We start from the raw sequence: 17,355 nt of genomic DNA, 5'->3' as shown, positions 1-17,355 counted from the left end.
AGGGAGAGTCAACATATGAGAGGACTTCACAGTATGAGCCTGAGGAGAGTAAATACTGCCAGTTCCCATTTTATGAAATGTGAAATCAGTATTGTTAACAAAGCCACTTTGAACAGAGTCTCTTTTTAAAAAGTGTCCAATGTGTTTTTACAATTTTAATTTGTTTAACACTTAAAGGTCCATTTGGTTGATTAAAACCACAGCCAGACCTCGGGCAGGATGAATAATAAAGCTTTGAGTTTTGTAAAAAAAAAAAAAAACATGAATAGCAGCAATCAAAATAATTATGATAATTAGAACACTTTGGTTAGTGGGGCTTCAGCTCTCAGTTTCCCATGTCTTCATTTCTGCTGTCTGAGCAACTACAGTACACAGAGAGTGATTTTCAAACCATAACTACGGCCTGGCAGCAGGACTGGCTTTAAAGATGTCAAATGAACTTCTCAGGGAAACAGCTTAAACAGGCAACAATTCGGCTGCAAATTAGAGTCGGGGTAAAATAAAGCAAGACAGTCTGTTATAGATATCTACATATCAAGCAGTGCCAAAATAATCACTCAACCATCCTGTCATATGGCTCCGGCTCATATTTATTTTACCATGTGCTCCATACTGAAGAACTACTGCCACCTGTTAACATTAATATGTGTAATCAAGCTTCAATGAAATTTTACATTCCCCCAGTAAAAATCTCACCCCCACCTCCTCATTAGCCCTCGGCTCCTGCTCAGCTCAGTGCACTGCCGCTGTTACTAATGCTGAGTCAATTACGACTGCAGGTGCTGAGCCTAAGAACGGGCCAGGGGGTGTGTGTAATGTCAGTGGGGGTTTGGGTTAAGGTATTTACTCTGTTTGTGGATTTTCCTGAGCTGTGTATCTGCCAACAGGGTTGTCAAGCCAATATGAAAAAAAGCAAGTCAATTAGGGTGGTGCAAAGACAGCGTGAGGCCAAGAGGCAAAACGAGAGGTAGCCTATTATTATCAAACAAAGGTAAAGCTCTGAAGGCCATTAGCAGCTGCTTTAGGCTGGAATGTGTACTTTGAGCCGGAGTAAGAGTTTTGCTGATGATGGTCCTTTGACCATTTATTCACATTTTGTCACTGTTTACAAATCATTATGCATTTATAAATGGTTTGGTGTACAGGTGAAACAATTAGTCTGCTAGGTGATCAAAGACAGTTTATATTGAAAAAAGGGCGGAGAGGTGTGGCGGTCAGAGAACAAAAGACATTTGAGTATGTTCAGGGCATCATAATGGCATTTCTAATATTTTACACACAAAAAATCTAGCAAAATATTAAACATAATAATTCTCAGACGTATGGATAATGAAAGTAATTGTTAAATGTAGAAATGTAAAAAAATTACTACAAATGATGAAAACAATAAAGGTCCTAAAATTAAAAATTAAACCAAAAAATTATGTAGACCCAAATGAAATGGAGTAAATTTTGGGGCCCCTTAGGGTCTGGGGCCCCCGAGCAGTTCCTTTGCCTGGTTGACGGTCCAGCTTTGGCTACAGGGTCAGCAAAATCAATGAAGTTTCATCCTCCGGGGTTGATGAAAAAATAGAGAAAATTTCATGGCTAACTGACCCATAATTGTCTTGTGTACAAACTTGATCATTTGGTCTGAAGTTGGCGCTTGAGTAAAGGTCATGTAACAATCAAAATGGACACAGACCCTTTGGGGATCATATAAATGCATCCTGAGTGTGTCAATAGAGAAAAGGTCACTGCGGTCAGTAAGGCTCATCCTCCCGAGACTATTAATGTCCACAACTAATTTCACAGCATTCTAGCCAGTAAATACAGTACTATGAGTGGGTCACAAGTAGACCTGGGGCTGGTCCCAAAGGACAGCTCCTGGAGAGTCCAAAATGTGGAGTTCTTATCTCGTGGTAACAATACATTTACACGATACATTTCACAACAATCTGTTCAATACTTGTGGATTTTTTTCTAGTATACAAATGGGACTATGTGCTGATTGTGACGCTGAACAAAAGATTAGGTGATTTTTACCAAATGTCATGGCAATCTGTCCGGTAGTTGTTGAGATATCTTTTGTTGGATTGATGGATTGGCGTGTGGACGGATCAGTCAGCCAACATCACTGTCCTCTGGCCCCACTGCTAACGCAGCCAAAAGGGAAATCAAAAGACATGAAAGAACGATGAGAAACAGACACACAGTGGGTGAGATATTACAATGTGCCTTTCACTGAGATATTAATTGGACTGGGCTTTGCTGGATTGTTGCTTTGTCTTTTTCTCATTAATGGAGCAACTTAAGAACTTTTCAAATCTCTGTTAGTCTGTTTAACATATTCATACTGGCTCTTTCAGTTTGGCTTGCCTCACTTTTAAATACTCTTAAGACAGAGCAGAGTCATTGTTTGCTGCTTTAGTTTTCATTGCCATGCAGTGTGCACCCTTTGTTGTATTGTGGGTGGACTCTTTTGTAATGGAAATAGCAGTAACTTCCAACAACTGTGTGAAAAGCGAAAAGACACAAATCAGACTTTGACTTTCACAAACCTAAGACTAAACATAGTACTGTACGTACACTCACAAACATGCACTAAAGGCAAAGTCAGGCATATCTGAACAAACACGCAGTCTAGATAATACATGTACATTGGCGCACACACACACACACAAACACACACACACACACACACACACACACACACACACACACTATATTCTTGCACGCAGTGCTCGTGACAAGGCTTATTGTTTGTCCTTGACATTTTCATGTATTTGAAGAAAGGCTGGTATGAAAGGGCCATGTGTTGACATCACAAATCTTCAAAAGTAGAGTGATTTCTTTGTTCCTTCGCTCTTAGCTGACTCAAGGGACTTCTGTGCTCGGGGTGGACTTGTTGTTAATTAACCACATGGCTGTCTGATTGAAGTCTGTGTATATAGAAGTGCATACAGAGTGGTAGCTATAGAAGACGTGAAGGGAGCTTCCCACATCTATATTTTTCACCAGTATTGCAGCTAATTACCACTTATAATTCTATACAGTACAAACAGATCAGTATATCTTAATTTAAACACTGGTTGTTTTTCTGTCTTTCAATTACCAAGTTACTATTTTATTCCGTGTTTTGCAGAAGGGCAGCAAGAAACATGATTTTTCTATAAATTTAACATCTTAGTGAAGGAGTAGCAGCAGCCATGTAATAAAAAATGGGTCTGTGTGTGAGTGTCTGAATATGTATTTTTTCATTAGCACATAGTTTGTTCGTGTTTGTGCACACATCACAGCATAAATAAAGCAAGAGAATACATCCAATGCTTAAAATTATGATATTTCTGATTTTAAAATATGTCTTTTTATGGCTCATGTCTATCTGATCATAGCCTGAGGTCGCTTCATTATTCAGCGATCATGTTCATGTTTCTGTGTTCGGAGAAGGTTGTGTTATTTTGCACTAGACTACAACGGTGCCTGGCACATCTGTTCCATCAAAGTGTATTTCTTTTTTCTCAATCCTACCAACAAAGTTCTGATTGTTTCGCTTATTCTTTTTTAAATTGTGTGAACTGCTGTCAATTAGCGCAACATCAAGCCTCTCTGAATCGCTCAAAAAAGATCTGAGGGCAGTGATTTAGAGGTTCACGACAAAGCTTATCTGACATGTCTGTCCGTCTGCTGGCGTACTCCTTTCTATTCAAAATTAGATCACATGTTGGATTGAAAACGAATGCAAAGTGTTAAAAGAGCAGCACCGTTGCTAGCCTGGTATATTGAACCGTGCGTGTGTCTCTCTCTTTCAACAGTGCATGTGAAGGCAGGGACGTGTGAGGTGATCGCTGCCCATCGCTGCTGCAACAAGAACAAGATTGAGGAGAGATCTCAGACTGTCAAATGTTCCTGCTTCCCTGGACAGGTTGCTGGCACCACTCGGGCCATGCCCTCCTGTGTTGATGGTATGCATTTATTCTAAATGTGTGCATTTAGTATGCATCTGCACACTCCTACCCTCAGAACCACACATTGTTTTTAGAAGTGTACCTCTCATGGTTTTAAATGTTTCCTTGCTGATCAGTCATTTTCTGTGAATACTGTAGTGTGAGTTCAGGGAGAGCACTGAAGTCTCACATGCATTAGCCCAGTAGTGTCTACTAGGGGTGTAAAGATTAACCTTTAGATATACCTTTACAATATAAAAAAAGAGATTCAGCTTTGCTGATATGAAAACGATATGCAAACCAAATTGTGTATGCAAATTCAGCTTGCCAAATTCCCCAATCATACAGCTGCCTGCTTCCAGCTATCCACAACATTCACACACTGTTAGACTACCACGTACAACGCTGCCCGACAGTTACACTGCTGTCTTCAAAATGCACAGCGGCATCATAAATCATCAGAGGTCTCATAAAATATAATGGTACCACACGCCTCAATACTAGTTTATGTAGACCACATGTGCTGAATAAAGTTACTGACAGCAGGCAACACTAGGACTAGATGAGAAATGCTCGAGTTAGCACCCAACGCTGCTTCCAACTCGGCCCCAAGTCCTCCCAGTCACCAAAGCCGTGATGAGCTGTTGTATTTATAGGGACATGGGAGCCCACAGTGTTGGTGTGGTAGTAGAGGTATCCTAATTATGTGGGGGGTCTCTGATCAGTATTTGGAATACAAAAATTGAGGAAATAATTTGTTTTATCACTTATTACAAAAAGTAAAATTATCCCTTCCTCGTTGACAAAATCAAACTGTTTTAAACTGGTTGTGGCTGTGATCACACAGCATTGTGTATCGTATTGTTAATTCTTAAATTTGTCATCTCATAATTTTTCCATCGGCTCATGGACTCTGGAAGAGAGATAGACACCCCCTGTCCACTGCCTTAATCATGCTTTAATCACTGTATCAGTCAATCTGTTTGGCTACCAGGTGACTAGTTACAGCCAATCATATTCCAGCTGAGGCACAACGCAGCTATAATTCTTTTCACTCTTACTCTGCTGACATGCTCCCTCCACCACCCCAGCCTCCCTCTTGCATGCTACAATTTTTGTGATTCCTGATTTAACTGTATGTATTTTTAAGGGGGCGGGGGATTAGTTCTCCCAGCACAGGCCTCACTGCTGCTCAAATTCTTTGAGAGTTCCCTCAAAGAGCAGAGCCATTTGCTCTAAATGGTCAATTCACTCACCTAAGTATCTCTGACTGAAATATAAGTGATTCTCTCTCGTCAGTCCTGACGCAGTAGTCCTTACAAATGTGGAATTTAGAAATCATAGCTCAGTGTTATCTGACCCAGAGTCCCTACGTGAAATATATCATTGAACTTTACTGCAAACATCTTTCCATTTTAAACATGTGTTCTGGTGCGTGCTGCTCTCTATTGAAAATTGATATAAAAATTGATATATGACTAAAGTCAGCTTTGATTTGACAGTGCATGGACGTCGATACTCTCCTGGCAGTATTTCTGTGCAGTGGAGGCCAACATACTGTGGGTGTTCTCGTAGCCACTGAACAGAAATGCATGAAACAGAAGCAGACGAACTGAGGCTGTACTCCGTCTGTCCGACGCTATTTCCTGCCGGTGACTTCAGGAGCCTGATAAATTATAAACACAGCCTCTGTCCATTATACTTTTGTGATGAATTCAGAGGAATTACAAAGACGATGAATAGGGTTACATTGCACCCACAAGCAATTTAAAAATAATGAAATGCCTACTCTGGCTATTAACCAAATAAAAATGTAAAGGTATAAGAAACAGAATCCCAGACAGTAAAAGTAATCTTTGTTTCACAGCCAAGCAAATAATTCCAATTATACACGTAAAAATTGAATATAACAAATTCTAATATAATATAATGGTTTCTTAACTGAGAGGCAGAATAGGGAAATAATAGGTGTTCCTGCTATTATATTTAGCACTTCAGTCAATGTTATGTGAAGATAAAGCTCTGCCAACATGAATCCTAATAACAAATATTATAATCTGCAGAAAGTGTTATCTGTCTGGAGCTGTTTCGTTGATAACGAATGAAAGGTTGATTCTGTACACCCAAACGTTTATATAGGCTTTTACACATAGATGAGCTTTGTTTCACAGTAGCGCTGACAATTTGAAGCTACAAAATTTACCCTAGATTTACCTGGAAAATCTCCCTGGCTACTGTTCCTGTGTCCACACAATCAGTAACGTGCACACCACTTGCAGCTATGACGAGCGGCACTTGATGAAATCACAGCCTGCAGCATCTGCAGCCCTGCTGTTTCTTGCTTTTGAGTGAAATCAGGCTCAGATTGGTCTTCATTAAAACTTAATGAGACTTCACATGACCCCAAAGAAAGGAAAGAATCAAGAAGTACAACTTTATCGAAGTAGGTAATTAGAAATCACGGTTGAATTACTGAACTGCCACAGATGTAAAAGTTCAATGAACACAGTAACAGTATGTGTCAATCGTCTAAAAGTTTGTTGTTTATAAAGGGGTTTATTTAGCATGTATTACAGTAGTAGCGGTAAGCGGCAATAGTCTCTAAATGTTCATGGCCCTATGAAAGGGTTTCTTAACAATGAAACTCGTGAATTGTTTGCTGGCATTACGTCAACACTGAACTGACACAAATTCTGACAGACCACATGATGATGACTTGATGAAAGTCTATGTAAGCTTTGTACACTGGGATTTCTCTGTTCAAAACGGCTAACATGTACGCAACGTCCGATTATTAAGAAATCCTTTGAAAAGTTCTCAGACATTAGTGCAAAGTTTGTCTGTTCACACAAACCGTCGCTCCCAGAAAGAGTCGCTAATCTCCTGGGAATTGCGTCAATGAATACAGACTCTATTGATTTAGTATTTGGTTACTAAGTTGGAGAGACAATTACTTCAATACTTACATGCTAAACATTTAATTACCTGGTAACTCACTGTGGCAAATACCCAGTCTTTAGAGTGACTGATGAAGAAAGGATATTTTTCATATATTCACACACTCAGCTTTTACGTTGAGTGTTCTTTTATTTTCTTTTGTCTTTGTGGCGATACTTAATCATCTTCTTGATTTTGATATATCTGGTCTTTATAAGCCTTTTTCTCTGTGATGTCTGCCAAACGCACTTCATCAATTCATTTTTATCTGATTTGATGTGTTTGCGAACAAATCAACTCGAAACCCTAAAAGATCACAACATTTCCCAGCTGTCTCATGTATATTCTACCTCCAGGTTGATCTTTTTTTTTTGTTTTCTGTCTACGTGAATTGAAAATGTAAATGCACTAATTAAATTCACATGACTCTAGTGCCCATGAAACCCACACATACAGTAATAATCTACAGTTAGTAAATGCTCTACATACAGAACATAACAATTTTTTCTTTATTGTTGAAATGTTTTCAAAATATTTTCTTTAGGGGAAAAATTCAGTTTCATTTTCCCCTGATGGTTAATGGGGGTGGGACATGTGGACAATATCTCGATAATTATCTTGATATTGATGTGTAACAATGTTCAAAGAATTCAAAATCATATGGTATAATTTTATATAATAAACCTCATGTTTGTCCCACATGGAGGCATCCTGGATTTCTGATTTGAGCATTTTTAGTCCAACAGATCATATACACTTAAAAATATTTTGAAAAGAAGGTTGTAATATTGTATGTTTAGATACATGTTGGTGGTCTTAGTTTGTCTGTTTAGTATCTTTGGTGATCTTTCAGTCACATGACTGATCAATGGACTGAATCCAAGGAAACTGGATTCAAAGAAAGGCAGCTAAGCTGTGTGGTGAACACAGCATGGCGTATTTGGGAAGAGTTTTCCGACGTGTTTTACTTTTGATGGACTCGAATTGAAGCTCACAGTCGTTTGCACCTCCCTGTGTGCGTGTTCTCAAAGTTAGAAATCATTTTTGGTTTCTCCGAGGATCTTTTAAGGTCATCATAATCATGCTGTTTGTGTTGATGAAAAAAAAAAAAAAAGGTTTTTACGTTTCATTGCTGTGGAAAAGTTGGTGTACTGATAAAAGCAAACAAAGTGCAGCAAAGTGCAACGGAAACAGAATTAATAATGACACAGATGAAGCATGGGACTTGAATGTCAGAGCTGTGTGAACTGATGAGGAGACTGTAACGTTCCTCAGATTAATACATGACACAAACTGAAATGTCATAGTTTACCACATCATTTTTGTTCATTTGAGATTTGACTGGTGCTTTTTTAAATTACATTATCTCTTTGCATCCTCTTCTTCTGCTGTGATTTAATGGGCGCTCAACTGGAAAATTAAGGCCACCAACTGTTTATCTCAATGCGTCCAACTGCTAATATTAGCATAATGTTGGTAGATAGAAACACACAGTAAACCACATTTTCTCTTTCTGAATTTCTGGAAATTAATTTAAAACTTGCACTACATTTGGATGGAAATTTGGCCAGGGAAAGCTTGATGTTGAAATTCACAGATATACAGTGTGCAAACCCATGAAGGCACTGAATGAAAACATGCCTATAAACACTGGGGCATGTCTTTACCATACTAAATATCTGCTGCCCTCTCCCTCTCTCTCTCTCTCTTCCTCCAGCATCCATTGTAGCCCAGAAGTGGTGGTGTCAGATGCAGCCATGTATGGAAGGTGAGGAGTGTAAGGTTCTCCCAGACCTCACAGGATGGAGCTGCAGCACAGGCAACAAAGTCAAGACCACAAAGGTTGGGGTGCACATAAATCTCTCTCTCTTTTATATTTCTGTTTCCCTCTCACACACACACACAATCTTCCCATCCCTCTTATACACACATGCATGCACATACACGGTCAGACACCACCGAGTGACCCACTTCTACCTCCATCGTGTTAGATCTGTCTTCTCTCCTTCTCCTCTCTGTTTTATTAGTTCCTATCCCCGTTTCTTTCTCCTTTTCACCCCATATCATTCTTTTTCTCACCCAATTTCTCTCCTTACTTTCTCCTCCCGCCCCATCTTGGATCTAACATCAAACAGTCTCTGAAGAAAAACAAGGCCAACAGGAACAAGGCAAATAACACACACACACTCACACACACAGAGAGAGAGAGAGAGAGAGAGAAAGAGAGAGAGAGAGAGAGAGAGAGAGAGAGAGAGAGAGAGAGAGAGAGAGAGAGAGAGAGAGAGAGAGAGAGAGAGAACACCACAATTCCCTTCACTCCCACTTGCCCTGCTTCCCTGCGTCTGACTGGCATGCCATCTGACTCGATGCAAAAACAACTCGCCACATCAGATACACTAGAGTGGTAATTGTCCTTAGATAGTTTTTATGCTCCTATTCGCCCGTAACACAGTATGTGCAGTTTCTGCATGGGTCCTTTTTTTCCCCTATATTTCCTCAATTTTTCTGCACTCTCCATTAGTCTTTGACTTTATGCGTGTGTGTGTGTGTGTGTGTGTGTGTGTGTGTGTGTGTGTGTGGGGATGTACATTATATATCTTTATGCTCAGCCTCCATCGGCACCTGTTGGCTTCCCTGCATCGTATTGACCTGAGCAGACTCTTAGCTGTCTGTCATTGGAGGATTTGTGAGAGACTCACCTCTTGTCACTGTACGCTTCTGTTTCTAACCTCCATCCTTCTCTCTGCCTTCTCACCTTCCATTATTCATGGCTGGGTGCAGACCTTTGTTTTCTGCCTAAATAATTGATTGAAGGCGTGGTCGGAGGAGGGAGAGTGCATCTCTCCTTGGGTAAAAGAGAGGGATAAGAAAAGCTTAAGACACACGTCTTTTCTCTTTCCCACTCTCTCTTTCTCTAAAACACTCAGACACAGTCGCCGATGTGCCAGGCTGATTAAAAATTCCTCCCCTACTTTTTCGTCTGCTCACCTCTCACCTAGCAAAGTGGATCTCACCCCCCTCAAATTACACTCTTTCCTCCTCAACAGCCCCTCCCCTTCTTCTCACCCCAAAACAGTTTTCTGCTGCGCTGGGCCCAGCTCAAATCGTGTTAGGCTGCTCATAGGTGTAACTGAACTTTTCCCAATTTATTTTATCACAGAGAGATAAAGCTAGAAGGAGATACAAGCAGAAAATGACAGAGTGGTCTAAGAGTATGTAATGGGCATAACTGGAGAGGGAGACACATGAGAGGTGATCAAATATGAGGATGATGTAATTTCTGAATATGTGAATGCTGTTAGGAAGGTGCTTCATATATCTGATCTCATGCATTTAGCTCAATCAACCCCAAAGTGTGCATCTATATTTTCCTCAACAACATCAAAGTAAACCAGTTTCAGCCAGGCATCGCTTTATCATTGACTCTGTCGTAGTTTAAAAGAGCACAAATATTTGCAGTCTCTTGCATTCAGGTCTTTGATCAATGATCTGTGTGTGCTTGTGCGTGTCTGTTGTGTGCGTACACTATTTGAGCGTGTTAGCAGACGTGTTTGCCTGATGATGAAAAGAGTGATGTTTTTTTCCTCGTCTGATGTGGTACGCTGAGGTCAAGATGCGCAGGCATCCAGATCAATAGCATCGAACGTCCTCTTATAGTCCCATTAAGACCAGCTCGTAAATTGAAATTGACGACGGAGTGAGAGAGGATGGGAGGATGAGAGAGACACGCACACACACACACACACAATCTTCCCATCCCTCTTATACACACATGCATGCACATACACGGTCAGACACCACCGAGTGACCCACTTCTACCTCCATCGTGTTAGATCTGTCTTCTCTCCTTCTCCTCTCTGTTTTATTAGTTCCTATCCCCGTTTCTTTCTCCTTTTCACCCCATATCATTCTTTTTCTCACCCAATTTCTCTCCTTACTTTCTCCTCCCGCCCCATCTTGGATCTAACATCAAACAGTCTCTGAAGAAAAACAAGGCCAACAGGAACAAGGCAAATAACACACACACACTCACACACACAGAGAGAGAGAGAGAGAGAGAGAGAAAGAGAGAGAGAGAGAGAGAGAGAGAGAGAGAGAGAGAGAGAGAGAGAGAGAGAGAGAGAGAGAGAACACCACAATTCCCTTCACTCCCACTTGCCCTGCTTCCCTGCGTCTGACTGGCATGCCATCTGACTCGATGCAAAAACAACTCGCCACATCAGATACACTAGAGTGGTAATTGTCCTTAGATAGTTTTTATGCTCCTATTCGCCCGTAACACAGTATGTGCAGTTTCTGCATGGGTCCTTTTTTTCCCCTATATTTTCCTCAATTTTTCTGCACTCTCCATTAGTCTTTGACTTTATGCGTGTGTGTGTGTGTGTGTGTGTGTGTGTGTGTGTGTGTGTGTGGGGATGTACATTATATATCTTTATGCTCAGCCTCCATCGGCACCTGTTGGCTTCCCTGCATCGTATTGACCTGAGCAGACTCTTAGCTGTCTGTCATTGGAGGATTTGTGAGAGACTCACCTCTTGTCACTGTACGCTTCTGTTTCTAACCTCCATCCTTCTCTCTGCCTTCTCACCTTCCATTATTCATGGCTGGGTGCAGACCTTTGTTTTCTGCCTAAATAATTGATTGAAGGCGTGGTCGGAGGAGGGAGAGTGCATCTCTCCTTGGGTAAAAGAGAGGGATAAGAAAAGCTTAAGACACACGTCTTTTCTCTTTCCCACTCTCTCTTTCTCTAAAACACTCAGACACAGTCGCCGATGTGCCAGGCTGATTAAAAATTCCTCCCCTACTTTTTCGTCTGCTCACCTCTCACCTAGCAAAGTGGATCTCACCCCCCTCAAATTACACTCTTTCCTCCTCAACAGCCCCTCCCTTCTTCTCACCCCAAAACAGTTTTCTGCTGCGCTGGGCCCAGCTCAAATCGTGTTAGGCTGCTCATAGGTGTAACTGAACTTTTCCCAATTTATTTTATCACAGAGAGATAAAGCTAGAAGGAGATACAAGCAGAAAATGACAGAGTGGTCTAAGAGTATGTAATGGGCATAACTGGAGAGGGAGACACATGAGAGGTGATCAAATATGAGGATGATGTAATTTCTGAATATGTGAATGCTGTTAGGAAGGTGCTTCATATATCTGATCTCATGCATTTAGCTCAATCAACCCCAAAGTGTGCATCTATATTTTCCTCAACAACATCAAAGTAAACCAGTTTCAGCCAGGCATCGCTTTATCATTGACTCTGTCGTAGTTTAAAAGAGCACAAATATTTGCAGTCTCTTGCATTCAGGTCTTTGATCAATGATCTGTGTGTGCTTGTGCGTGTCTGTTGTGTGCGTACACTATTTGAGCGTGTTAGCAGACGTGTTTGCCTGATGATGAAAAGAGTGATGTTTTTTTCCTCGTCTGATGTGGTACGCTGAGGTCAAGATGCGCAGGCATCCAGATCAATAGCATCGAACGTCCTCTTATAGTCCCATTAAGACCAGCTCGTAAATTGAAATTGACGACGGAGTGAGAGAGGATGGGAGGATGAGAGAGACACGCACACACACACACACACACACACACACACACACACGAGGAGCAGCAAAAAGCAAGAGAGAGGCAGGTGGAGATGGACGAGAAAGGAAACAAGTAACAAGAAGAAAGTGGAGAGGAAAGGCTGAAGTCAGAGGTGATAAAAGAATAAGGAAAACACTTGAAAACAGGAATATTGGAAGTGGTCAGCTGACAAGAGGCTTATGTTACACAGAGCAGGCAAAACACAAAAGAGGGCTTGGCACTCTCCCTCCCTTCTTCTATCCCTGGCTGGGAGCAAAGGAAAGGAGGAGGGCAAAAGGAGGAGAGAGGGAGGAGATAGAAGACAGCTCGATCAATGCCAAATAATATCATATGGATGAACAGACAGACACGGCTGGGCTCCCAAGCCACTGAGCTGTCATACACTGCAAAGCAAGTGTGTGCATTTGCGTTGACACGCTTGCAGTCATACACAAATATTAAGAAACAAATGACAAGAAGGTCTCATCAGCGCATGTATATTCCATCCCTATATAGCCAGCTTACATCCACATTAAACAGATGTGGCAGTCTGGAAGTGCCATAAACCTCTTTAGGCAAGATATTCTTCAAGCACCTCTCTGCTTGATAAAAACAATACAAACATTTTGTTTCTAGATGGATAGAATGAGAAAAAAAGAATCAAGATCAAACAATTTAAGTAATGACTTTCCATAATTTACTCTTGTGTGACTAAGTGAGTCATAAAGAGTGTGTGTAATGTAGGAGTGAAGGGGACATCTGCCTTGTGGCCGTATGTGTAGCCACTAGTGTAGGTAGTCAAAACTTGTGGAATAAGCAATAGAAAAGGTGGCACCCATGGGTCCGTAGAGATGACACTCAAACACTGCCTGTGTGCTTTGTAAATTGATATCTAACTACCTAAATCCGCTTTCTAATTCGGCACGGAAACTGTCACCTACAGGCATATTTAAACTGGCTAGGAGATGAACACCTAAAGGGACATCGAGTTTGCACCTTAAAGTGAAGAGATGTGGTGTGAAGCGGTGTGCGTGCATAGTGAACTGGCATGACAACAAACGCCTGCAGACTCTTTGATCAAGCTCAGGAGTAGATGCCTGAAGGCAACGGGAGCAGGCCCAGGAAAGGTGGCCTGGAGCCATCGAGAGCAGATACAGTAGAACAGTCTCAGCTGCCAGCTTGGAGGAAAGGCTCCTCTGAGCTCTTTCAGTGATGGCTGGCCTTCACACTTTGTTAGCTGGCACCTGGGTCGGACAAAAGACCGACTCCCTCAAGAGGAAATACAGGCAGGACAGCATGTTTTGGGGGCTGAGAGGGGAAGCCACTGGGAAACACAATGAGAGAGAAAAGGCATGCAGGAAAACAGAAAAACTGTCTTGGAGAGTCTGGCCTATTACATGCCCAAGCACTGGCAGTTATACAGCAATTTGTGTCTGTTTGGTTGTTGGCTGGTAGACAAAGTCTCCTAATAGCTTGATATAAACCAAAAGTGAGTGCATGAGCAAAGAAAATGGAAAGATGGACAGAGGAGATAAAGAGACCATGTGATTAGAGCAGCCGTCTTGACAAACAGACAAAATGACATGGCAGTGGGCCAGACGCTGAGAGTGAGGCATTGTGGGCTGACTGCCTCGATTCAAGCTGTGTCTTGTTTAGTGTCTAGCCAGAGGAGACAGAGACCGCGCTAGCCATGTTGTTGGTGCTCCACCAACAAGAATCACTTCCGATTATTTCCAAACAGTGGGCTATGGTGCAGCACCCTGCATTATTTAAACCTTCACTTGACATGTACTACCAGCAGTGGCTTTGTACTCTGCTCTGTGACCTTTACGGTTTAAGGCTACATCCTCACTTTTTCAGGGGAACTATTTTCAGTGACCTACTTCTTTTCTCCCTGTTTCAGGTGACCCGATAGTCCAGTCCGTCTCAAAAAGAGAACGAGAAGATGGTGGTGGAGGTACTTACACAGCACAATGGACCTTATCAGCGGTGAAGAAATGCACTCAGATGGACTTCGATGAGGAACCAGTAATTGTTTCATTTTTGTGACGATATCCAAGAAATGGCGGCCGAAGAGACAGGACTCTAACACTGCCTGCCATCACCTTTAAAGACAACTGAGTGACCTTGGTCCTTTAATGCAGAGGACTGCATCACCCACAATCCTTTACTGCTACTATAAACTTCAACAAAATGAACTATGACCTAAACAGCACTGGATTAGTTGACAAAAAAAAAAAAAAACAACTTTCTTTACAACAATCTGTATTCTTCATCTCTCTTCTATGGCTTAGTTGTGTTCCATATGCATATTGGGGAAAAAAGGGGGATCTGGATTTTAGACAGCTATCCTGTATTACAAACATCACTATAAAAAAAGGGAGTGGCTCCAGAATGGCTGCCTCTGGATGACACATTTAAATTTAACCGTGCCACATATGACACACTTGATGGTGTCAAAACATTTCTCAGATTTGAAACTGAACCTTATTCTTTCTTTTTTTTTTTCTTTTTCTTTTTTCAGATTTCACCTCCATAATAATACTTTACCTTGAATAGTTTGTGGCTTACCACATGCCATTTTTTAAAATGGGGAGACAGTTTGTCAGTCTTCTTGTTTCTTTTGTTTTTTGACAAAGGAAAAAATCCTTTCAGGGTGAGGTTAGACTAATACCAAGTAGATGTTATGGTATATTGAAACATGTATACGTGTAAAAAATGGTCCATGGAATCAACGGGGCTAAAAATAAATTGATGCTCTAATGGTTTTAATATCTGTGTTTTTAAACGCCTGTTAACCGCTATTGAGTACATGTGTCAGTATTATATGAAATGAATAAAACCTTTCAAAAGAAAAGGCACATCTCCGCATTTTGTTGCAGCCCTACAAAGTGATCTTTGTGAAGATTCAAATTAAATTAAAGGTCTTTCAGGGGAGTTTTTCAAATGCTCCACGTCAGGACTCACAGTATACCACACACATGCTGTGCATAAAATTGTAATTAATAAAACTAAAGGACTGTACTGTTTCACAAAGAGTGTATGGGGCTGTAGGCATTGTTGATAACGGTATGAATCAATTTCCCAAGAAACCTCGAAGCGACAGGAAACTCAAAATAATGAATTTGTAACTACTGGTGTTAATTTTGTTGGCTGCAAGAAATGTCATCAATAACTGTTCATTTCTTTCCTGTTATTTATGAAATCTTGACTCTAATTTTATCATCTATGTTTCCTGCTTTAGACAGCAGCTCTCAGCATTACCCACTGTTTTGTCATTGATTACAACATTCTTCAAAGATGAAATACTGCTCTTCCGTGATGGGTGAGGTGTCATTAATCAGCTGGTTAGAGCTCAGAGAACAACATTTACTGACCTCTGTGTAGTGCTGAACAATGCGAGCAGTATTACAGGAGAAACCTGCACATGTGGCTGGATTTTCATCAGAAATTCCAAGCATATGAGGAAGAAGAGGGATATTTGTATGCCACACATTTCAGCCAGGACTCACAAAACAAACTGGGCTGGTAAACAAGATTGATTGCAGGATGCTGTGGCTCTATGTCTGGCATTTTGTTGGGCTCGATCAACAGGTGAGTGTTTCCACAATGATTGTGAATCGGCAAAGCCGATACAATTGGGGAGATGGGTTCTAATAGCCTGTTCCATCTTGGATGTGGTTTCAAGTTGGTAAAATACCTGGATTTGTTAAGGCACATGGGCAAAAGATCACGTTATCTTTTTAGACTCTTTTGTGTCTTTCTCTGACACTATAGGCATCTGAAAAAAACGACTGATGATGTATACAAATGCGTGATAACTCATAACAAACACGGCTGACCTCCTTAAACTTTCCTGCACAATGCAAGAGGGTACTCATGACAGAGTGGGGGGTGGCAATTCCTTTGTTCAAATATCTGTTGTTTAAATGTTAAAGTAAGAACTTTTGAAAGACGAGTGCTTGACCTCAGCCACCGCCAGTGTTACACCATAATCTGTGACTTGTATTAGTGCAAGACGTTTGCCTTCTGGTAACATTAAGCACATCGTGCATACAAAACTTCAGCGATTTATTCAACTTATACTCACTGAATGATAAAGTAGAATTAATTTTTGCTTTAGTTTCTATGGTTTGTGCAGCTGCAGCACAACTCCCACTGAGGAGCAAAATGAGTGAAGACAGGGTTAATGATTATCACAGAGCAATGACTAAATATGAGGTGAAAGCCAAGCAATGATTCAACACAGCGCAAAGTCCATGGTTTAGTTTTGATAGATAATTACTGCAGTTGCTATTATTGTCAGTGTCATGCTTGTCTGGTAATTGGTCCCCAAATCGCAATTAAAAAGAAGCTAGATTCTCAAATATCAAGTTATATCTTAGAAGCTGAAATTTGTTTGTTACTGCCCTGAGTGAAATACCAACAGCACTTCACTGACTAATAGTTATAAAGATTCAATATGGGATTAGAAAGGATTCGGATTTGATAAAAATATTGGATTAAACTGAGGTGGATTCATCTTAGAAAAAATGCAATTGAAGTCTATCTCTATACAGCTGTCGTGCTTATGTTAAAGCCCTTGGCATCTCTAAGTTAACAAATCCCGCTTCCTCCCTCTGCCTCAAACACACACAGTGAAATACAGACCTTGTTGTACCATTCATGGCGTTGTTTTGTTGAAAATTTGACACAAAAGCCGGTCTAATATCTCGGGTGTACTGATACTCTGTCAGCACAAACAAACTTTACGTTTAGATAGTTTGACACGGCAAGACTGTTCTGCTGTATTCACAGTTTGGATTGTTCAAAGCTCATCTGCCACACATTCACAGTTTACGACTGTGGGATTGCGTATGTCACGGTTCCCTCGTTTCCACAGCAACCTCATGTCACCTATAATTGTTATTCTGTTGTGCCCTGACATGGTTAT

At 41.0% G+C, this 17,355-nt stretch overlaps 1 protein-coding gene across 1 annotated transcript in view; it reads left to right on the top strand.

The window, feature by feature from the left end:
- The window catches only part of LOC130174195 (chemokine-like protein TAFA-2), an 80,727-nt gene extending 65,448 nt beyond the window's left edge, over nucleotides 1–15,279 (top strand). The window contains exons 3-5 of the mRNA XM_056383802.1: nucleotides 3,795–3,944; nucleotides 8,581–8,705; nucleotides 14,326–15,279. Of these exons, the coding sequence (XP_056239777.1) occupies nucleotides 3,795–3,944; nucleotides 8,581–8,705; nucleotides 14,326–14,337 (287 nt within the window). The 3' untranslated portion in view covers nucleotides 14,338–15,279. The remainder of the gene's footprint in view (nucleotides 1–3,794; nucleotides 3,945–8,580; nucleotides 8,706–14,325) is intronic.
- Nucleotides 15,280–17,355: the final 2,076 nt, after the last annotated feature.

Source organism: Seriola aureovittata, chromosome 9 (assembly GCF_021018895.1).
Source record: "Seriola aureovittata isolate HTS-2021-v1 ecotype China chromosome 9, ASM2101889v1, whole genome shotgun sequence".
Taxonomy (NCBI): Eukaryota; Metazoa; Chordata; class Actinopteri; order Carangiformes; family Carangidae; genus Seriola; species Seriola aureovittata.
The sequence above is the reverse complement of the archived record's forward strand: the minus strand, read 5'-3'. Positions and strand labels throughout refer to the sequence as shown.